Here is a 21,644-nt window from a genome sequence, read left to right as displayed (position 1 = left end):
CGCAAATATGTAACTTCCTGCCAAGCTATGATGTCATTTCCCGTTGACATTTTTTATATTTACATTTTTGTCATTTAGTGGACGCTCCAGAGCGGAAATCGAACCCACAACCAATGTTCCCTCTAAGCTGCGTGGACGCAGTAGCACTTCATAAATATCTGCCCACAGAGAGAAGCACGAGATTGAACATCCCTCAACTTTCTGGAGCAGTGGTCACCAACGGGTCTCCAAGGCATTCCTAGTCGATCGCAAAACATTTCTGTAAACAACGGTAGATGCACCCGATTCAGCTGCCCTGCACTCCGGGTAGGCGAGTGGCCCGCCTTCCTCGCGTGCCCAGAGTACAAATCAACTGCGCTATAGGCCTACCGCTGGCCAATCAGATGGCTTAGATGACCATGTCTGCAGTAGTAATGTAGCAGGCATCAAAGACAGCTACCGCAAAGTTGATACTCTGAGATTTCAAAACGTTTAAAACCATGGCTGGAGAGAGACTGTCAACGAATACAGCAAAGAGATGCTGTTTTTATGACTGAGTTCATGTTGAAGTTGTTACTCAGAAAAGTGTTGATAGTTCTAGGCCATAAAATGCGTATTCTTCCTATTTCCACTGAGCGCTACAACAAGCACTGCAGCAGTAATGAAAGAGTAGGAAAGTGTATCTATAGGCTTGTATCTATAGGCTTGTGGTGTTATTATTATTCTACACCTGCATTGGTTGCTGTTTGGGGTTTTAGGCTGGGTTTCTGCACAGCACTTTGAGATATCAGCTGATGTAAGAAGGGGGCTATATAAATACATTTGATTTGATTAGCGGCCGGGGTCTTTTTTAATATTGAGGAATATTTCACTTTCTCAGTTCATTGGAGTAACAACATGAATTTGAGCACATGGGGCAGAAATAATGCGATGCGGCTCTAGTTTTGCCATCATCTGGAAGACTCTGTCCCTTATTGGTAAGGTATAGCGGAGGGATGTTGAGAGGTGGACCCTCAGTCTGCTGCTCTCTCCCTCCTCTGAGACGGACCATTTCGATGCAGGCACCATCAGCCCAATAAAATAAAATTCTTTAAATGTATGCTCACTCAGCTGTGCTTCACAAGTAGATCAATTCACAACAGATCAATTACCAGTGCGATCATATAGCCTATGTCAAATGTTGAAATCATTTTTTTTTTTTTAAATGTCCCCGAACAAGAATACATCGGCAGGGGAATTCAAGCAAAGCCAATGTGCGGTAGCTCACTGCACAAACCTCACTGCTGTTTTTTAGTTGGTTAATGTTGCATAGGTTTACATTTTTAAGTCGTGTAAAAAAAGAAATCTGAGCGGTAGATCTCTGTTTGCATTTTGAATCCCAAGTGATCTTGACCCACGAAAGGTTGGTGACCACTGTTCTAGAGTTTTCCCTGTTAACACTATCAACGTTTCCCTTTACTGTGGGTATTGTGATCAAATCAACGCAATATTAGCCACTTTCAATGCAACATACCTGTCACGCCTTGGTCTTAGTATTTTGTGTTTTCTTTAGTTATTTGGTCAGGCCAGGGTGTGACATGGGTTTATTGTGTTGTCGTATTGGGGTTTTAGTAGGCATTGGGATTGTGGCTGAGTAGGGGTGTCTAGCATAGGCTTGGCTGCCTGAGGCGGTTCTCAATCAGAGTCAGGTGATTCTCGTTGTCTCTGATTGGGAACCATATTTAGGTAGCCTGGGTTTCACTGTGTGTTTGTGGGTGATTGTTCCTGTCTTTGTGTTTGCACCAGATAGGGCTGTTTCGGTTTTCGTTATTTCATTTCGTTATTTTTGTAGTTTCTGTATGTATAGTTTTTCCTTCATTAAAATATCATGAATCATCATCACGCTGCATTTTGGTCCGATCCTTGTTCTACCTCTTCGTCAGAGGAGGAGATAGAAGAGAGCCGTTACAATACCGAAACAGAACTAACTATGCAAGAGATTTTGTTGCAGGCCAAATGCATCGGAGTAGGATTTCTATTGCATTGACATGCTCTACTCAGACCGGTGTGGTATATAAAAATCAGAGCTGCAGTAAGCCTATATGCAAATAGACCATTGCCAATTATGGATCTCTGCCGTTTACTTTGAACTGGACTGTGTTAACAGCATGAGCGGTCGTGAGTAGATTAGCTTATTTTGAGGTCAAAGCGAAAGCTGCATGCAGCCAAGTGTGCATTTTGTTCATATCCTTTGCTAGTTAGTGAGTTATTAGTCCAGTTATAGATCATTTGTAGTCAGCAATAGAGGAGTGATTGTTTTTACAAAAGCGCAAAATGTGTACATTTCTAGACATATTTGAAAAGCGAATCAGGTAAAGAGCTTGTTTTTTGCCTTAAAGGGCCAGTGTTGCATTTTGAGACGGGCTTGAATAAATTAAGTAGTTAATAGCCAGAGGGTAGCATCATTTCTCCAATTCTCTGTAAATGCTCTGAGAATAATAATGCATTTTATTTGGTTTCTTGCATCAAACAACATTTTCAGTCACCTCATTGTCTGAAGGTGAAGTGGATAAACGGGTTAAAGGTCAAGCCCGACATGTTTTTTCCAAAGGTCTCATGGAATGTAGGCCTACATTGAACACCACACATTGGCTGCTACTGTAGGCTGAATGACAGAACAGCTATTTCCATGTTAAAATGTTATGGGAGGCATTTTCTCCATAGTTTTTGCGCTCAGCAAACCTGAAATTTGCTCAGTGCCAAAAAATGTTTGAGGGAACATTGCCCACAAGCCTGGCGTTGCAAGCTACATGCTCTACCAACTGATCCACTCGGGACTGTTGAACTATTATGCCACTTCCTGTCAGGCTATGCCATTTCTTGTCAAACTGACCCCTTTTAACATGACACGACCTCACTCCTATCTTAGGAACATGCCGAGCTAATATTGTGTTTAAGGGAGTTATCGTGTCTATGATTACGCTAATTCTTGCAGTTATAATTCCCTGCATCACCTATGATTGATGCATGGTAGTGTGCATATTAACATTTCACTTGAAATAACTTTTAATGTCTCGCCGTGCCCCCCCCCAGTCCTGGCGTACATGCAGTTTGTGGAGGACTACTCGGAGCCCCAGCCCTCCGTGTTCTACCAGACGCCGCAGAGCGAGAGAATCTACGAGCAGAGGAACAAGCGCTTCCAGGACGTCTACGGCCTCAACGACTCCTTCAGCAGCACCGACTCGGTCCACGAGCCCCTGCCCGTACCCCTCTTCCCACCTCCCGCCTTGCCCCCCAAGCAGAGGCAGCTGGTGAGTGTCTGTGTGTGTGTGTTCCTCCTCAAGTCCTCACCACCCAATCACACATTATTTCACCCCGCCTCAGACCTCACCAGTGGAATTTCACAATCCTCCGTAGAGATTGATGCACTGGTTATGATGGTGGAGCGAGCAAGTGCACCCTGGGGAAAGTGTGGAGAATTTGGATCCAAAGGTGTCTTGTGTAAGGTCTCCTTTCCAGGTCGACATCCATGCAGTCATGGTTGAGTGCTGAATATTGACATATTTTACTTGTAGGAGTTTAAGGTTGGTGATTTAACACTTAACTTTTAAATCAACAATTAAATGAGGAAATGTAAAAGGTGACAGTTTTAAGCCCCCTGTGGTGAAACAGTGAGGTCATGGTACTACATGCTGTGGAGATCACAACAGTAGTTATATGCCTGGAGGTCAAAGGTGAGAGGTCCGATTCCCACGGTGGTCATATGCTGTATAACACCCCAGAGGACAGTTGACCCCTGTCTATATGTCATTGTCAACCAGTGGTGTGGAACATGTGTCAACTATAAACTATTTTAACACTTGCCCCCAAATCCCCCTACCCCAAAACATGTCAATGTTAGACTACAAATGGTGCCTTCCTGTGTTATAGTTAAGCCCAAATGTTTTCTATTCTACTGAGCCATTTACTTTTAATGTTCATATTCTTATGTTTTATTTCTTATTGTTGTTGCATCACTGAGAAGGAACCAGCGCGAGTAAGCCTCTGGTTGTATACCATGTGTATCCCGTAAACTCATTAAACAAAACTACCCCCTATGGAGGTGAATGTGAAGCAGGGTTGTGTTCATGAGGGCAGGCAACATAGAACAGTGAAATTAAATAGAGCATTTCTTATTGGACAATTCTAGGTAGTCCCTCTCCTGTTTCAGTCCTTGTTCATCAGCTTGAGGCCTGATGAACACGACCCAGAAGAAGAACTCTGAGGTAACTTGTGCTAGTGTAGTGGTTGTTGGCTGGTTGGCTGGGAAGGACAGTATTCCAGAGCTCCCTGCTTCCAGGAATCCATTCCTCATCAGTGTTCTCTTTATCTCTCCCCTCTTCTGTTCAGATCAGTCTCTCTTTCTCTCTCCATCTACCCCCAGTCCTCTTCAGTCTGCCTAGTCTCTCTCTTTCTCTCTCCATCTACCCCCAGTCCTCTTCAGTCTGCCTAGTCTCTCTCTTTCTCTCTCCATCTACCCCCAGTCCTCTTCAGTCTGCCTAGTCTCTCTCTTTCTCTCTCCATCTACCCCCAGTCCTCTTCAGTCTGCCTAGTCTCTCTCTTTCTCTCTCCATCTACCCCCAGTCCTCTTCAGTCTGCCTAGTCTCTCTCTTTCTCGCTCTAAGTGGTGTATGTCGCTGGTAACCCCTACCAGACAAGTTGAGACTTGCCTTTCTCAATATCATTCTCTCTATCAAATCCAGTCATTTTATCTTAGTCCTGGTTGCCCTAGGTTAGTTGAGACGTGTGTCTGATTGACAGTCCGGTCGGTCAATCAGTCAATGGAGGTGGGAACCCAGGGAGAGGGGCTAAGGAGGTCAGGGGGTGGTCAGATAGATTTGATTGGCCCAACCTTCTTCAGGTTAATGGAGATTGGTTCAACTTGGCTGTGGGTTGAGGTATAAAAGAGGTTAGATTCTGCACACTGGTGTCATGTGGTTTGTCAGCCATTTTACTAAAGACTACACATGGGTAGAAACTAGATGGCTACTGGACTGCTCAATGGACTCATGGGCTATTGACTGCGAGCCAGTAAAGGTGCAATGGATTCTGCACCCTTGATATTGCCAGATTTATCCACAACTAGAAACCCAGAACATGAAAATAGTCTGCCGGAGTAGACTTATGTAAACCAGCATGGACGTCTGTGGGAGATTTGTCTTCCATGCCTGGATTTCACGTTGAGACTCCTGCAGACCTCACTACAGTACAATACTATACATAACCTACCACTGAGCGACAGTGGGGTCATAATGCTCTGGTCCGCTGTTCTCCTTCTGCAAACCACCAACCACCAGCCTTTTAGTTTGAGGATTTCTGTTGTACATTTTACTCTACTGTACTGTAAAGTCCAACTGTATTTCTCTCCTCGTTCCTCCTCCTCCGTCTCTCCTGGTAATCTGGGCTGGTGGTGTAGGAGGCTTGAGGAGGGTGTGGCCTGGGTAGGATAAGCCTGTTTGTATCTCCTAGTCCTCTTCCTGCCTTCCAATAAGCCAACATGTTACAGGTTTTAAAAACTCTGACTTTACTTTGAGAAAATTAAAGCAATTTAGATGGTCTGCCAGTCGGATAATAAGATGGCAAGAGAGAAAGAGAAAATCACATTTCTCCTATTTCAAGGTGTGTAGTTTGACCTGGTTTCTTTGAAGCAACACAGTTCAGAGAGCAAGACGTCTGGTTTAAGATGGTCAGATCCAAACACTGTTTGAGCCATGGGCTAAACAGGTCTCGACTCTTGTGTTGTTCCAACCCCTAAAGATGACGCTTAGCAATGACCTTTTCTGACCCTGTGGCTGGCTTCATGTTCAGTGTCCGCAACAAGGAGTCTTCTGTGTGTGTGTTCTTCTGTGGTAGACGTTTCTGCAAGACTTCATTTTGTACTAATGCTATCAACTTAACTCTCTTTAACTCTTGTCTTTTATAGCTCTGGCGAAGGCTGTGAGGCCGATACGTAAAGCTTATTAAAGAGCAGTGTGGGGGTTCCTTCTTCTTTCTCATCGCTCTGATTCTGAAACGGGGTTTGATCTTACTCTGAGTTCTCTTCTTAGTGTGATAAAGTTCTGTCTTTATTTTTTCTGTGTCTTCTACCTTTCTCTCATCTTCTCTTTTAATTCTTATTTTTCTCCCTCTATTCTCACTGCCCCTCTCTTCTTTATTTGTCTATCCCCTCTCCTTTTTTTCATTCGTTCTTTCTTCCTCAGGCCTCCCACTCTTCCTCCCCCTCTTCTTCCTCATCTTCCTCTCTGCCGTGCCACCTCCACCCTTCATTGGTGGCGGCAGCAGAGGAGGTGGGCTCTGGCCTGGGGCTCAGCCTATCGGTCTCTAGCTCCTCCTACCTTAGTGGACACTCCTCGCTGACCACGCCCATGGTGAGTCTACCGGATTGGCCCCCGGTGGCCCAAAGGCTGGGCCTCCCGTGTGCTGTGTGTTCTGGTTCCGTTTGGTGCTGTGATCTTGTGTGTTGTGTGGAACTGCCTGTATGATTTCCCTGGATCCACGTGGTTCTGATTGTCCTGAATGGCACATGGTCCCTGTGTTTTGTTGTGTTGTTTGTCTCTGGCATGGTTCCGACATTGATGGCGATAGCGGTGTGCTATCGTCAAATCAAATCAAATTTTATTTGTCACATACACATGGTTAGCAGATGTTAATGCGAGTGTAGCGAAATGCTTGTGCTTCTAGTTCCGACAATGCAGTGATAACCAACAAGTAATCTAACTAACAATTCCAAAACTACTGTCTTATACACAGTGTAAGGGGATAAAGAATATGTACATAAGGATATATGAATGAGTGATGGTACAGAGCAGCATACAGTAGATGGTATCGAGTACAGTATATACATATGAGATGAGTATGTAGACAAAGTGGCATAGTTAAAGTGGCTAGTGATACATGTATTACATAAGGATGCAGTCGATGATGTAGAGTACAGTATATACATATGCATATGAGATCAATAATGTAGGGTAAGTAACATTATATAAGGTAGCATTGTTTAAAGTGGCTAGTGATATATTTACATAATTTCCCATCAATTCCCATTATTAAAGTGGCTGAGTTGGGTCAGTGTCAATGACAGTGTGTTGGCAGCAGCCACTCAATGTTAGTGGTGGCTGTTTAACAGTCTGATGGCCTTGAGATAGAAGCTGTTTTTCAGTCTCTCGGTCCCAGCTTTGATGCACCTGTACTGACCTCGCCTTCTGGATGATAGCGGGGTGAACAGGCAGTGGTTCGGGTGGTTGATGTCCTTGATGATCTTTATGGCCTTCCTGTAACATCGGGTGGTGTAGGTGTCCTGGAGGGCAGGTAGTTTGCCCCCGGTGATGCGTTGTGCAGACCTCACTACCCTCTGGAGAGCCTTACGGTTGAGGGCGGAGCAGTTGCCGTACCAGGCGGTGATACAGCCCGCCAGGATGCTCTCGATTGTGCATCTGTAGAAGTTTGTGAGTGCTTTTGGTGACAAGCCGAATTTCTTCAGCCTCCTGAGGTTGAAGAGGCGCTGCTGCGCCTTCTTCACGACGCTGTCAGTGTGAGTGGACCAATTCAGTTTGTCTGTGATGTGTATGCCGAGGAACTTAAAACTTGCTACCCTCTCCACTACATGGTGTGTGTGTACTGACGTGTGCATTTAATGCCATGTGTTGTAATACTTCAGTTTAGCATCATAAGATGCAAACTAATGCATTTCTGATGTTTATTTTTTAATTTTTCCTGAAAACAACCGGCACAGAAGTGGTTATGTGGAACAAGTGGAGTCAAAGAGGAGTCCCAAATGACAATCTTACAAAGCAGGGACCTCTATAGCAGATAGAAACCTGGTGATGAATGAGGTTGTGGTGGGTAGCTGAGCACATGACCGAGTTAACACTTGACACGGTTTTCCATCTCATAACCTCAAACCTCTATTCGATAGGAGGCGGATGATGTTGGTCTTAGGGTGTGGCCTGACCCCGTGTGACCCCTAGGTGTGAGGGGCACACTGAGGAGGTCGGCGGGGGGGTGGAGAAGTGGTGTGTATCTTCCTGTGGAATCTAGAGGAATGCATGACATTTGGACCTGGCCTGATGTCAAACAGATTCCTCCTCCTGTCGTTCTCTTCTTTCTCCTCTTCGTCCTCTCTCATTCTTCTACCACCTCCTACTCTACCCCTTTCTCCTTCCTGCTCTACCCTCTTCTGCCCCTTAAATCAAATCCAACATTATTTCTAGTTTAATTTCAACATCACAGCATCTCCCTCCTCCTCTCTCTGATACACATATCTTGCCTCCCCCCCCACCACCCTGTGTGTTTGCCAGTGGAATGTTCACATTCCTCAAGTCCTCGGGGCATGATGTTTTGAGGCGATGTCATGGAGATGGGAGTCATTTAAAGGAATTGATTTATTGCCAGCAATGTAATTTCAGTGGAAAATTATTATTCCACGCTCTGTCTCTGTGTCTGTCTCTGTGTCTGTCTCTGTGTCTGTCTCTGTGTCTGTCTCTGTGTCTGTCTCTGTGTCTGTCTCTGTGTCTGTCTCTGTGTCTGTCTCTGTGTCTGTCTCTGTGTCTGTCTCTGTGTCTGTCTCTGTGTCTGTGTCTGTGTCTGTGTCTGTCTCTGTGTCTGTCTCTGTGTCTGTCTCTGTGTCTGTCTCTGTGTCTGTCTGTATGTCTATGTATGTCTTTGTCTCTGTATGTCTTTGTCTCTGTATGTCTTTGTCTCTGTATGTCTTTGTCTCTGTATGTCTTTGTCTGTCTGTCTGTCTGTGTGTGTCTGTCTGTGTCTCTGTATGTCTGTGTCTGTGTCTCTGTATGTCTGTGTGTCTGTCTCTGTCTGTGTGTCTGTCTGTCTGTCTGTATGTCTGTCTTTGTCTCTGTATGTCTTTGTCTCTGTATGTCTGTGTCTCTGTATGTCTGTGTCTCTGTGTCTCTGTCTGTCTGTGTCTCTGTGTCTCTGTCTGTCTGTGTCTCTGTATGTCTGTGTCTGTCTGTCTGTGTCTCTGTGTCTCTGTCTGTGTCTGTATGTCTGTGTCTGTCTGTCTGTGCGCGCAGACCTGTGTTGTCAAGTATATATGGTTGTACGTTTGTGGAGAATAGTATGGAGAACATTTGTTGGATGGAAAGAAAATAAGCTGTCCTTAAGTTTTCAGTGGAAACATCATAGTTCGTTCTCCCTCGTCTTTTGCATACCCTAGGTGCTGTAGGTTTAGTGTGTGTGGGGGGAGCATGCATGCCAGTGTGGGTGGTGTTTATCAGTGATCTATGTGCTGGCTGCTCTGTGTGTGCTGGTATGTATGCAGGAACATTACGGGGTTGATAAGCACAACGTTTTACACACACATTCTCAGACACACGAACACACACATTTGTGCATTGTAAATATACCTTTATCTGGTGGTGTTTGTGGTGAAATAATTGCTTTAGGTGTGTTGTATGTTCAGGTGTGTTCTTGGCTATGTGAAAGGCATAGAAAGGTTGATATCATTCCATTTATTGTTATAGTATGTTGAATTACATTAGTTAGTAGGAGCTTAGGAGGTGCTGGAGACTTTCAACTTCACTTCCTTTTCAGCTTTGACCTGATCCTATCTGCTGTCTTTACCTTGTTCTTTTCTCCTTCTTCCTGGTTTCCCTTCCTACTCTCCACCAATCGCAGAGCTCGGACCAGGTCGCCTTGGCCAATGCCACCCTATTGGCTGGCAGCGGGGATGGGCCCGACCTATTGGGCTCTGTGGCCGTCTCTCTTCCTTCCTCTGAGACCACGTCTCTTCTCACTGACTCTCTCCTCCACACCTCCACAGTGGTGAGCTTGCAGGCAGGCAGACAGACAGACAAATCTAACTCCCAGACCTTATATTTTGGCTATTTTATTACCCTACCTTGTGACTCTATTCTCCTATTCACTATCATGTGTAACAGACACAAATGTTACTGAAATACTGTACAGACTAAACACTAATCACCAGTGCCACCTGGTGGCCAATTATTGACAGTTACGTCCAGTAGAAACCATACAACACAATGTAGTTGAGTGGAAGTGCTTCTCCATGCCTCATCTTACCTCTGAGCTTGCTGTCCCCATAGAGATAAAATATGTTCTGTTTAATTCCATGGTCGTCCCTCTTCTCTTCACGTAGAGTGTGGACGAGGGTGGCGAGGGTGAGTATGTCAACCTGTACTCATCCAGCCAGGCCAACGGGGAGCTGCCACTCTGCCTCAGAGTAAGTAACACTCAACCTAAATCAGAAACTCAGCAGTAAAAGAAACTGACCCTTTTCAGGACAATGTCTTTCAAAGATAATTCGTAAAAATCCAAATACCTTCACAGATCTTCATTGTAAAGGGTTTAAACATGCTTGTTCAATGGACCATAAACCATTAATGAACATGCACCTGTGGAACGGTCGTTAAGACACTAACAGCTTACAGGCGGTAGGCAATTAAGGTCACAGTTATGACAACTTAGGACACTAAAGAGGCCTTTCTACTGACTCTGCAAAACGTCAAAAGAAATGTGCCCAGGGTCCCTGCTCATCTGTGTGAATGTGCCTTAGGCATGCTGCAAGGAGGCATGAGGTCTGCAGATGTGGACAGGGCAATAAATTGCAATGTCCGTACTGTGAGATGCCTAAGGCAGCACTACAGGGAGACAGGACAGACAGCTGATCGTCCTCGCAGTGGCAGACCACGTGTAACAACACCTGCACAGGATCGGTACATCTGAACATCACCTGCGGGACAGGTACAGGATGGCAACAACAACTGCCCGAGTTACACCAGGAACGCACAATCCCTCCATCAGTGCTCAGACTGTCCGCAATAGGCTGAGAGAGGCTGGACTGAGGGCTTGTAGGCCTGTTGTAAAGGCAGGTCCTCACCAGACATCACCGGCAACAATGTCGCCTATGGGCACAAACCCACCGTCGCTGGACCAGACAGGACTGGCAAAAAGTGCTCTTCACTGACGGGTCACGGTTTTGTCTCAACAGGGACGATGGTCGGATTCGCATTTATCGTAGAAGGAACGAGCGTTACACCGAGGCCTGTACTCTGGAGCGGGATCGATTTGGAGGTGGAGGGTCCGTCATGGTCTGGGGCGGTGTGTCACAGCATCATCGGTCTGAGCTTGTTGTCATTGCAGGCAATCTCAACGCTGTGTGTTAGAGGGAAGACATCCTCCTCCCTCATGTGGTACCCTTCCTGCAGGCTCATCCTGACATGACCCTCCAGCATGACAATGCCATCAGCCATATTGCTCTTTCTGTGTGTGATTTCCTGCAATACAGGAATGTCAGTGTTCTGCCATGGCCAGTGAAGAGCACAGATCTCAATCCCATTGAGCATGTCTGGGACCTGTTGGATCGGAGGGTGAAGGCTAGAGCCATTCCCCCCAGAAATGTCCAGGAACTTGCAGGTGCCTTGGTGGAAGAGTGGGGTAACATCTCACAGCAAGAACTGGCAAATCTGGTGCAGTCCATGAGAAGATGCACTTCAGCACTTAATGCAGCTGGTGGCCACACCAGATACTGACTGTTACTTTTGATTTTGATCCCCCCCCCCCTTTTGTTCAGGGACACATTATTCCATTTCTGTTAGTCACATGTCTGTGGAACTTGTTCAGTTTATGTCTCAGTTGTTGAATCTTGTGTTCATACAAATATTTACACGTTGAATTTGCTGAAAATAAAATGCAGTTGACAACGAGAGGACGTTTCCTTTTTTGCTGAGTTTATGTCCTCACCACAGATCTAGGATCAAATCATTCTACCCACAATCCTAACAGTAACCATTAGGGGGATGATCAAAGATCTGATCCTGTATCAGTGGTTAACATCATTTGTGTACATGATGTGTTGGTGTTCCATGTGTCCTGCTCCTCATCCTACCTTGACAGAGCCTACTGTTCCCCAACAGGAGCCCAACTCTGCTGACGACGTCCTGGAAGACCCCTCTCCACAGATGCCCTCCTCCAATAGCAAGGAGGCTCTGGACAAGGACAGGTAAGGGATTGAGTGGCCGCTAGGGTTATACATTGCATAAACACTCTCCCCGTTCAGCCGTTACATCATTACTTGATCCGGTAATCCTAGAAGATTAAACGCCAATTGAATTAAATGGATACTGATTAATGACCAATTCTATATGTAAGCATAGAGAAAATTATTAGAAGAGACAAAGTCATCAATTTGAATGGAACATTTTTCATGGGTGACTATTCTATTCTAGGTAGTCATTCTATTTCTATGTATATAAATCCAGGTACACTGATCTAATGGCGCGTCTGTCTGTCTGTCTGTCTGTCTGTCTGTCTGTCTGTCTGTCTGTCTGTCTGTCTGTCTGTCTGTCTGTCTGTCTGTCTGTCTGTCTGTCTGTCTAGGAGGCAGAAGTCAACAGACTCTGCGCCTTGTGACGAGGAAGTGGATGAGCTCTCTCTCATTGACCACAAGGAGATCATGTCCAGGATTACACTAAAACAAGAGGTAACGTATCCCTCATTCACTACGGCACTAACAGTATTACCACCAATGTCTATTGGCTAAGCATTGTATAGAGAAAAGTATGTGGTTGTCTTTGGCTACTGCGCTTTCCTTCAATGGGATTCTATTCATAATAACAATATAATATAGTCCATTTAGCAGACATTTTTATTCAAAACTAGTTCGTCATCCGTTTTAAGCCCTTTAAGAATGCGTGGTCCCAGGTATTCATGATACATAATGTTAGTGAGACGCTGAAACAAAAGACTACAAATAAGAAAACTCTCAGTCCACTACTGACCTCTAGAGGAAATTCTCAGGAACTGCAGGGCACGTTTCTCCATTAAAATGTATTTTCCTTTTTTCTGTTTGGTGCAGTCTGACAGGCAGGAGAGTCTGTGTGTGTGTGTGTGATTTGTGTGAAATGGTGGTCCCCACTCTGCAAGGTCAGATGTAGCAAGAGGGAAGGAGAGAGGAATGGGAGGAAAGGGTGGGAAGGAGAGAGGAAAGTGAGGAAAGGGTGGGAAGGAGAGAGGAAAGGGTGGGAGGAGGGAGGAAAGGGTGGGTGGGAGGGAGGGAGGAAAGGGTGGGTGGGAGGGAGGGAGGAAAGGGAGAGGGAGGAAAGGGTGGGAGAGAGGGAGGAAAGGTTGGGAGGGAGGGAGGAAAGGTTGGGAGGAGAGAGAGGGGTGGGAGAGAGAGAGGGAGGGAGGGAGGAAAGGGTGGGAGGGTGGGAGGGAGGAAAGGGTGGGTGGGAGGGAGGAAGGGTGGGAGGGAGGAAAGGGTGGGTGGGAGGGAGGGAGGAAAGGGTGGGAGGGAGGAAAGGGTGGGAGGGAGGAAAGGGTGGGAGAGAGGGGAGGAAAGGTTGGGAGGGAGGGAGGGAGGAAAGGGTGGGTGGGAGAGAGGGAGGGAGGGAGGAAAGGGTGGGAGGGAGGGAGGGAGGAAAGGGTGGGTGGGAGAGAGGGTGGGAGGGAGGGAGGAAAGGGTGGGAGGGAGGGAGGAAAGGGTGGGTGGGAGGGAGGAAGGGTGGGAGGGAGCAAAGGAAAGGGTGGGAGGGAGCAAAGGAAAGGGTGGGAGGGAGGGAGGAAAGGTTGGGAGGAAAGGGTGGGTGGGAGAGAGGGAGGGAGGGAGGGAGGAAAGGGTGGGAGGGAGGGAGGAAAGGGTTCGTGGGAGGGAGGGAGGAAAGGGTGGGAGGGAGGGAGGAAAGGGGTGGGAGGGAGGGAAGGAAAGGGTGGGAGGGAGGGAGGAAAGGTTGGGAGGAAAGGGTGGGTGGGAGAGAGGGAGGAAAGGGTGGGTGGGAGAGAGGGAGGAAAGGGAGGGAGGAAAGGGTGGGTGGGAGGGAGGGAGGAAAGGGTGGGTGGGAGGAAAGGGTGGGAGAGAGGGAGGAAAGGGTGGTGAGAGGGAGGAAAGGGTGGGTGGGAGGGAGGGAGGAAAGGGGTGGGTGGGTGGGAGGGAGGGAGGGAGGAAAGGGTGGTGAGAGGGAGGAAAGGGTGGGTGGGAGGGAGGGAGGAAAGGGTGGGTGGGAGGGAGGGAGGAAAGGGTGTGTGGGAGGGAGGAAAGGAAAGGGTGGGAGGGAGGGAGGAAAGGTTGGGAGGAAAGGGTGGGTGGGAGAGAGGGAGGAAAGGGAGGGAGGAAAGGGTGGGTGGGTGGGAGGGAGGGAGGGAGGAAAGGGTGGGTGGGAGGGAGGGAGGAAAGGGTGGGTGGGTGGGAAGAAAGGGTGGGAGAGAGGGAGGAAAGGGTGGGTGGGAGGGAGGAAAGGGTGGGTGGGTGGGAGGGAGGAAAGGGTGGGAGGAAAGGGTGGTGAGAGGGAGGAAAGGGTGGGTGGGAGGGAGGGAGGAAAGGGTGGGTGGGAGGGAGGGAGGAAAGGGTGGGTGGGTGGGTGGGAGGGAGGGAGGAAAGGTTGGGTGGGAGGGAGGAAAGGGTGGGAGGGAGGAAGGAAAGGGTGGGTGGGAGGAAAGGTTGGGAGGGAGGGAGGAAAGGTTGGGAGGGAGGGAGGAAAGGTTGGGAGGGAGGGAGGAAAGGGTGGGTGGGAGGAAAGGGTGGGTGGGAGGGAGGAAAGGTTGGGAGGGAGGGAGGAAAGGGTGGGTGGGAGGAAAGGTTGGGAGGGAGGGAGGAAAGGTTGGGAGGGAGGGAGGAAAGGGTGGGTGGGAGGGAGGAAAGGAAAGGGTGGGAGGGAGGGAGGAAAGGTTGGGAGGAAAGGGTGGGTGGGAGAGAGGGAGGAAAGGGAGAGGAAAGGGTGGGTGGGAGGGAGGGTGGGAGGGAGGGAGGAAAGGGTGGGTGGGAGGGAGGGAGGAAAGGGTGGATGGGTGGGAGGGAGGGAGGAAAGGTTGGGAGGGAGGGAGGAAAGGGGATAAGAGAAGGGAGGTCTGATTAAACAACAAAGGACAGCTGTAGCGGTAAACAAGGGTATTTTTGTTGGGGATCTGTCAGCCCTCTCTCTCTCTGTCTCTCTCTCTCTCCTCTCCCTCTCACTCTCTCTCTCTCTCTCTGTCTCTGTCTCTGTCTCTCTGTCTCTCTGTCTCTCTCTCTGTCTCTCTGTCTCTCTCTCTCTCTCTCTCTCTCTCCCTGTCTCTCTCTCCCTCTCTCTCTCTCTCTCTCTCTCTCTCTCTGTCTCTCTCTCTCTGTCTCTCTGTCTCTCTCTCTCTCTCTCTCTCTCTCTGTCTCTCTCTCTCTCTCTCTCTCTCTCTCCCTCTCACTCGTCAGTGGAGCTGGTGCAGGGCTGGAAGGGAGGGAGGGTGAGCATGGACAGAGAGGAGAGAGCTGCATTTTGGGCTAGACTGCATTTTTGCCCTAATCCTCGTCAATTCTCTACCTAACCCTCTCTCTCTCTCTCTACCCCCCCTCTCTATCCCTCTATGCCCCCCATGCTCTTTTTCTCCATCTATTCATCTCTCCCTCCATCTGTCTTTCTCATTCTCTCTCTCTCAGAATGATGATGGTCCTGACGTGCGTGCCGGATCAGGGGAGATTCTGTTAGTCCACGCCACAGAGACGGAACGCAAAGGTAGGTCGCGTTTATTACCGTCTGACAGCAGCCCCCATTAGACTGTGTGGTTCTGGGTCAGTGGCACAGGCTGTGTATGTGTGTGTGGGTGGGTGTTTTCATACTGGACGGGATCCGATTTACACTTTCTGTCTGTTAAATTGTATGTCAGTATATTTTCCCTTTTCACTCTGACACGTGAACAGTTATAGAATAGATATATCTCGCGATAGATAGAACATTCCTGTTTTCCAGATCGTTCGGTCAGAATGGAGATGACCTATTACCTATCTATTCATGTCCCCTCTCCATGCTTTCTGAAGTTCATAGGATCCATCATTAGTTCTCGACCTCAGACTTAAAGGGGTGGTGTTCTCCTCTGCTCCCCGACAGATCTGGTGTTGTACTGTGAAGCCTTCCTGACCACATACAGGACATTCATTAGCCCAGAGGACCTCATTAAGAAGCTGCACTACAGATATCCTTTCGAAGCTCACCGGACGCGTTGGTCGCCTCCAGTGTCTCGATGCCTAGATACTGTGTGTGTTGGAAAGACAGTGGAAAATGTGTGCATTTACTATGAGGAGAAAGAGTTGAGAATACGTATATTCTCCTTCACCACCAAGCACATATACCAGGTTCTGTCACAGTCCAGACACATTTAAGAAGCGGGTCAGCAAGAACACCTTCTTTGTGCTGGTTCGAGTGGTGGATGAGCTGTGGTGAGTATGATTGACCCACTCTCTCCATAGAGCCACACAAATGGCTTTTTACTCCAACAAGGGTCTCCAACTTTTTTTCTGGCCTGTAGCCAGATTGAAGACGTTTTGAAGGAATGATTTATTTATTGTCAAGTTGGTCTTACAGGATTAATTGGCACGTTATTAAACACATATATATATTACAGTGATAGATGGTGATGGCCAGATGTGGAGGCGTTGCCTCACTTGTCCCCTGCTCTTTTCCTCCCAGTCTGGTGGAGTTGACGGAGGACATCCTGAAGCAGCTGATGGACCTGGTGTTCAGGCTGGTGTGTAACGGCGAGCTGAGCCTGGCCCGCGTGCTCCGCAAGAACATCCTGGACAAGGTCTGTTTTCTGGTTCACATTACTTTGGACATGAAAGGCACCGTACGATCTACTGCAGGTCAAATACAATGTCATTCTAAACGTACCGTTGTCCAGGTGGAGCAGAAGAAGCTGCTGCGCTGCACCAACTCTCTCAAGCCGCTGGCCGCCCGGGGCGTGTCCGCCAGGTAGGGGTCAACACGGGGTCAAGGGTCAGGAGAGTATGGGACCTCTTCTTGCATTTGTGTGGGTGGGTGGGTTGGTTATTCTATCCACAAGGACAGGAAATCAAGGAACATTCTCCCTCGTGGGGGACATTTCCCACGTCTCATGGAGGACGAGAGCTATACTGCATGACTAAAAATATGTGTGGGCACCTGCTTGTCGAACATCTCATTGCAAAATCATAGGCATTAATATGGAGTTGGTCCCCCCCTTTGCTGCTATAACAGCCTCCACTCTTCTGGGAAGGCTTTCCACTAGATGTTGGAACATTGCTGCAGGGACTTGCTTCCATTCAGCCACAAGAGCATTAGTGAGGTCGTGTCCTGATGTTGGGCGATTAGGCCTGGCGTTCTAATTTATCCCAAAGGTGTTCAGAATGTTCTGTGCTTCCAATTATTTGCCACAAAATTGGAAGCACAGAATCGTCTAGAATGTCATTATAGGGTGTATTGTTAAGATTTCCCTTCACTGGAACTAAGGAGCCTTAGCTTTGCACCACACTTCATTGGAACTAAGGAGCCTTAGCTTTGCACCACACTTCACTGGAACTAAGGAGCCTTAGCTTTGCACCACACTTCACTGGAACTAAGGAGCCTTAGCTTTGCACCACACTTCACTGGAACTAAGGAGCCTTAGCTTTGCACCACACTTCACTGGAACTAAGGAGCCTTAGTTTTGCACCACACTTCATTGGAACTAACACTTCATTGGAGCCTTAGCTTTGCACCACACTTCATTGGAACTAAGGAGCCTTAGCTTTGCACCACACTTCATTGGAACTAAGGAGCCTTAGCTTTGCACCACACTTCATTGGAACTAAGGAGCCTTAGCTTTGCACCACACTTCATTGGAACTAAGGAGCCTTAGCTTTGCACCACACTTCATTGGAACTAAGGAGCCTTAGCTTTGCACCACACTTCATTGGAACTAAGGAGCCTTAGCTTTGCACCACACTTCATTGGAACTAAGGAGCCTTAGCTTTGCACCACACTTCATTGGAACTAAGGAGCCTTAGCTTTGCACCACACTTCATTGGAACTAAGGAGCCTTAGCTTTGCACCACACTTCATTGGAACTAAGGAGCCTTAGCTTTGCACCACACTTCATTGGAACTAAGGAGCCTTAGCTTTGCACCACACTTCATTGGAACTAAGGAGCCTTAGCTTTGCACCACTCCGGTCGACACTTGGCATTGCGCATTGTGATCTTAGGCTTGTGTGCGTCTACCCAGTCATGCAAACCCATTTTGTGAAGCTCTCTACATACAGTTATTGTGCTGACATTGCTTCCAGAGGCAGTTTGGAACTCTGTAGTCAGTGTTGCAACCGAGGAAATACCATTTTCACGTGCTTCAGCACCCGGCAGTCCTGTTTTGTCGCCTGAGCCGTTGTTGCTCCTAGACGTTTCCACTTCTCAATAACAGCATTTATAGTTGAGCAGGGCAGAAATTTGACGAACTGACTTGTTTGAAAGGTGGCATCCTATGACGGTGCCACGTTGAAAGTCATTCAGTGCTCTTCAGTACGGGCCATTCTGCTGACAATGTTTGTCTATGGAGATTGCATGGCGGTGTGCTCGATTTTATACACCCGTCAGCAACGGGTGTGGCTGAAATAGACGAATTCACTAATTTGAAGGGTTGTCCATGTTTTTTTGTATTTTATTGTCTATTCTAAGGCTTAGTGTTTAGGGTTAGAATTAGGGTAAGGGGTTAGGGAAAAAAGGATTTTGAATGGAAATTAATTTTAGGTTTAGGCGTTCCGGGCCTGGAGTAAACACACACAAGTTATGTCCTTCTATTCTCGTGGCGACCTAAAATCAATTTCCATTCAAAATCCTTTTTTCCCTAACCCCTTACCCTAATTCTAACCCTAAACACTAGCATTAGAATAGGCAATAAAATAAAAAAAACATGGACAACCCTTCAAATTAGTGAATTCGTCTATTTCAGCCACACCCGTTGCTGACAGGTGTATAAAATCGAGCACACCGCCATGCAATCTCCATAGACAAACATTGGCCACGAGAATAGAAGGACATAACTTGTGTGTGTTTACTCCAGGCCCGGAACGCTGCATGACTTCCGCAGCCATGAGATTGCCGATCAGCTCACACTACTGGATGCAGAACTGTTCTACAAAATTGAGGTACCAGAGAGCCCCTAACTATCTCTGCTTTTCTTCACCTTCGCTGCAGAGAAATTGACATTCTGCTCCAGTGACGGATTTAACTCAATCTCTCCTCTCTCCTTATTTTTTTCTATTTTGATAGATTCCTGAGGTGTTGCTTTGGGCCAAGGAGCAGAATGAGGAGAAGAGTCCGAATCTGACTCAGTTCACAGAGCACTTTAACAACATGAGCTACTGGTGAGAGCTGGACCTGAGCCTATACATACAGCCTGTCTATGCATTACCATATAAATCACCTAGCTTTGTAATGACCAGTCAACATCTCACAATGGCACATTTTCACTTTCTCACATACACACCATCTCGCTTTCAGTTCAATTCAAAGGGCTTTATTCGCATGGGAAACATACAGTACCAGTCAAAGGTTTGAACCCGCCTACTCTTCTAGGGTTTTTCTTTATTGTAGTATTTTCTACATTGTAGAATAATAGTGAAGACATCAAAACAATCAAATAACACATATGGAATCATGTAGTAACCAAAAAAGTGTTAAACAAATCAAAACTATATTTGAGATTCTTCAAAGTAGCCACCTTTTGCCTTGATGACAGCTTTGCACACACTTGGCATTCTCTCAACCAGCTTTATGAGGTAGTCACCTGGAATGCACATTTCAATTAACAGTTCATTTATGGAATTTATTTACTTCTTAATGCGTTTGATCAATCAGTTGTGTTGTGACCAGGTAGGGGTTGAATACAAAAGATAGCCCTATTTGGTAAAATACCAAGTCCATATTATGGAAGGAACAGCTCAAATAAGCAAAAAGAAACGAGAGTCCATCATTACTTTAAGACATGAAGGTCAGTCAATCCGGAAAATGTAAAAAAAAACGTTGAAAGTTTCTTCTAGTACATTCGCAAAAACACCCCCCCAAGCACTATGATGAACTGTCTCTCATGAGGACCGCCACAGGAAAGGAAGACTCAGAGTTACCTCTGCTGCAGAGGACAAGTTTATTATAGTTACCAGACTCAGAAATTGCAGCCCAAATAAATGCTTCACAGAGTTCAAGTAACAGACACATCTCAACATCAACTGTTCAGAGGAGACTGTGTGAATCAGGCCTTCATGGTTGAATTTCTGCAAAGAAGCCACTACTAAAGGACACCAATAAGAAAAGATTTGCTTGGGCCAAGAAACATGAGCAATGGACATTAGACCGGTGGAAATCTTTCCTTTGGTCTGATGAGTCCAAATTTGAGATTTTTGGTTCCAACCGTTGTGTCTTTGTGAGACGCAGAGTAGGTGAGCCAGATGATGTGTGTGGTTCTCACCGTGAAGCATGGAGGTGGTGGTGTGGGGGTGCTTTGCTGGTGACACTGTCTGTGATTTGTTTAGAATTCAAGGCACACTTAACCAGCACAGCATTCTGCAGCGATACGCCATCCCATCTGGTTTGCGCTTAGTGGGACTATTATTAGTTTTCCACAGGACAATGACCCAACACACCTCCAGGCTCTGTAAGAGCTATTTGACCAAGAAGGAGAATGATGGTGCTGCATCAGATGACCCTCCACAATCACCCGACCTCATCCCAATTGAGATGGTTTGGGATGAGTTGAGCTGCAGATATATGGGAACTCCTTCATGATTCCAAATGTGTTATTGCATAGTTTTGATGTCTTCACTATTATTCTACAATGTAGAAATATATTTTTTTAAATGAGAATAAAGAGAAATTAGGTGTGTCCAAACTTTTGACCTGTACTGTATGTTTACATTGCCAAAGCAAGTGAAATAGATAATAAACATAACTGAAATAAACAATAAAAAATGAACAGTAAACGTTACACTCAAAAAGTTTCAAAGGATTAGAGACATTTCAAATGTCATTATCTCTATATACAGTGTTGTAACGATGTGCAAATAGTTAAAGTACAAAAGGGAAAATAAATCAACCGAAATATAGGTTGTATTTACAATGGTGTTTGTTCTTCACTGGTTGCCCTTTCCTCGTGGCAACAGGTCACCAATCGTGTGCACATAAACTGTATTCTCTTGAGAGCCAGGTCTGCCTACGGCAGCCTTTCTCAATAGCAAGGCTATGCTCACTGAGTCTTTACATAGTCAAAAACTTTCATTAATTTTGGGTCAGTCACAGTGGTCAGGTATTCTGCCACTGTGTACTCTCTGTTAAGGGCCAAAATAGCATTCCAGTTGTCTCTGTTTTTTGGTCAATTCTTTCCAATGTGTCAAGTAATTCTCTTTTTTGTTTTCGCATGATTTGGTTGAGTCTAATTGTGTTGCTGTTGCTGTCCTGTGGTTCTGTGGGGTGTGTTTGTGATCAGAGACCCAGGACCAGCTTGCTAAGGGGACTCTTCTCCAGGTTAATTTCTCTGTAGGTGATGGCTTTGTTATGGAAGGTTTGGGAATCGCTTCCTTTTAGGTGGTTGTAGAATTTAACAGTTCTGTTCTGGATTTGGATAATTAGCAGGTATCGGCCTAATTCTGCTCTGCATGCATTATTTGGTGTTTTGCGTTGTATACAATGTTTTTGCAGAATTCTGCATGCAGAGTCTTAATTTGGTGTTTGTCCCATTTTGTGAATTCCTGGTTGGTGAGCGGACCCTAGACCTCACAACCATTAAGGGTAATGGGTTCTGTAACTGATTCCCAGTATTTGGTGAGCGGACCCCAGACCTCACAACCATTAAGGGCAATGGGTTCTGTAACTGATTCCCAGTATTTGGTGAGCGGACCCCAGACCTCACAACCATTAAGGGCAGTATT

At 46.6% G+C, this 21,644-nt stretch overlaps 1 protein-coding gene across 3 annotated transcripts in view; it reads left to right on the top strand.

Moving 5' to 3' along the window:
- The window catches only part of LOC115147105 (rap guanine nucleotide exchange factor 1-like), a 100,901-nt gene that overhangs the window by 75,544 nt on the left and 3,713 nt on the right, over nucleotides 1-21,644 (top strand). For 2 of the 3 annotated variants that reach the window (XM_065004618.1, XM_065004619.1), the window contains 13 exons: nucleotides 3,052-3,269; nucleotides 6,198-6,365; nucleotides 9,631-9,777; nucleotides 10,112-10,195; nucleotides 11,889-11,974; nucleotides 12,352-12,454; nucleotides 15,377-15,452; nucleotides 15,825-15,913; nucleotides 16,065-16,153; nucleotides 16,404-16,518; nucleotides 16,615-16,685; nucleotides 18,785-18,869; nucleotides 18,994-19,088. In XM_065004618.1, the coding sequence (XP_064860690.1) occupies nucleotides 3,052-3,269; nucleotides 6,198-6,365; nucleotides 9,631-9,777; nucleotides 10,112-10,195; nucleotides 11,889-11,974; nucleotides 12,352-12,454; nucleotides 15,377-15,452; nucleotides 15,825-15,913; nucleotides 16,065-16,153; nucleotides 16,404-16,518; nucleotides 16,615-16,685; nucleotides 18,785-18,869; nucleotides 18,994-19,088 (1,426 nt within the window). The remainder of the gene's footprint in view (nucleotides 1-3,051; nucleotides 3,270-6,197; nucleotides 6,366-9,630; nucleotides 9,778-10,111; nucleotides 10,196-11,888; nucleotides 11,975-12,351; nucleotides 12,455-15,376; nucleotides 15,453-15,824; nucleotides 15,914-16,064; nucleotides 16,154-16,403; nucleotides 16,519-16,614; nucleotides 16,686-18,784; nucleotides 18,870-18,993; nucleotides 19,089-21,644) is intronic. The other variant, XM_065004620.1, reaches the window with a different exon arrangement.

This window comes from Oncorhynchus nerka, linkage group LG19 (assembly GCF_034236695.1).
Source record: "Oncorhynchus nerka isolate Pitt River linkage group LG19, Oner_Uvic_2.0, whole genome shotgun sequence".
Classification (NCBI taxonomy): Eukaryota; Metazoa; Chordata; class Actinopteri; order Salmoniformes; family Salmonidae; genus Oncorhynchus; species Oncorhynchus nerka.
The sequence above is the reverse complement of the archived record's forward strand: the minus strand, read 5'-3'. Positions and strand labels throughout refer to the sequence as shown.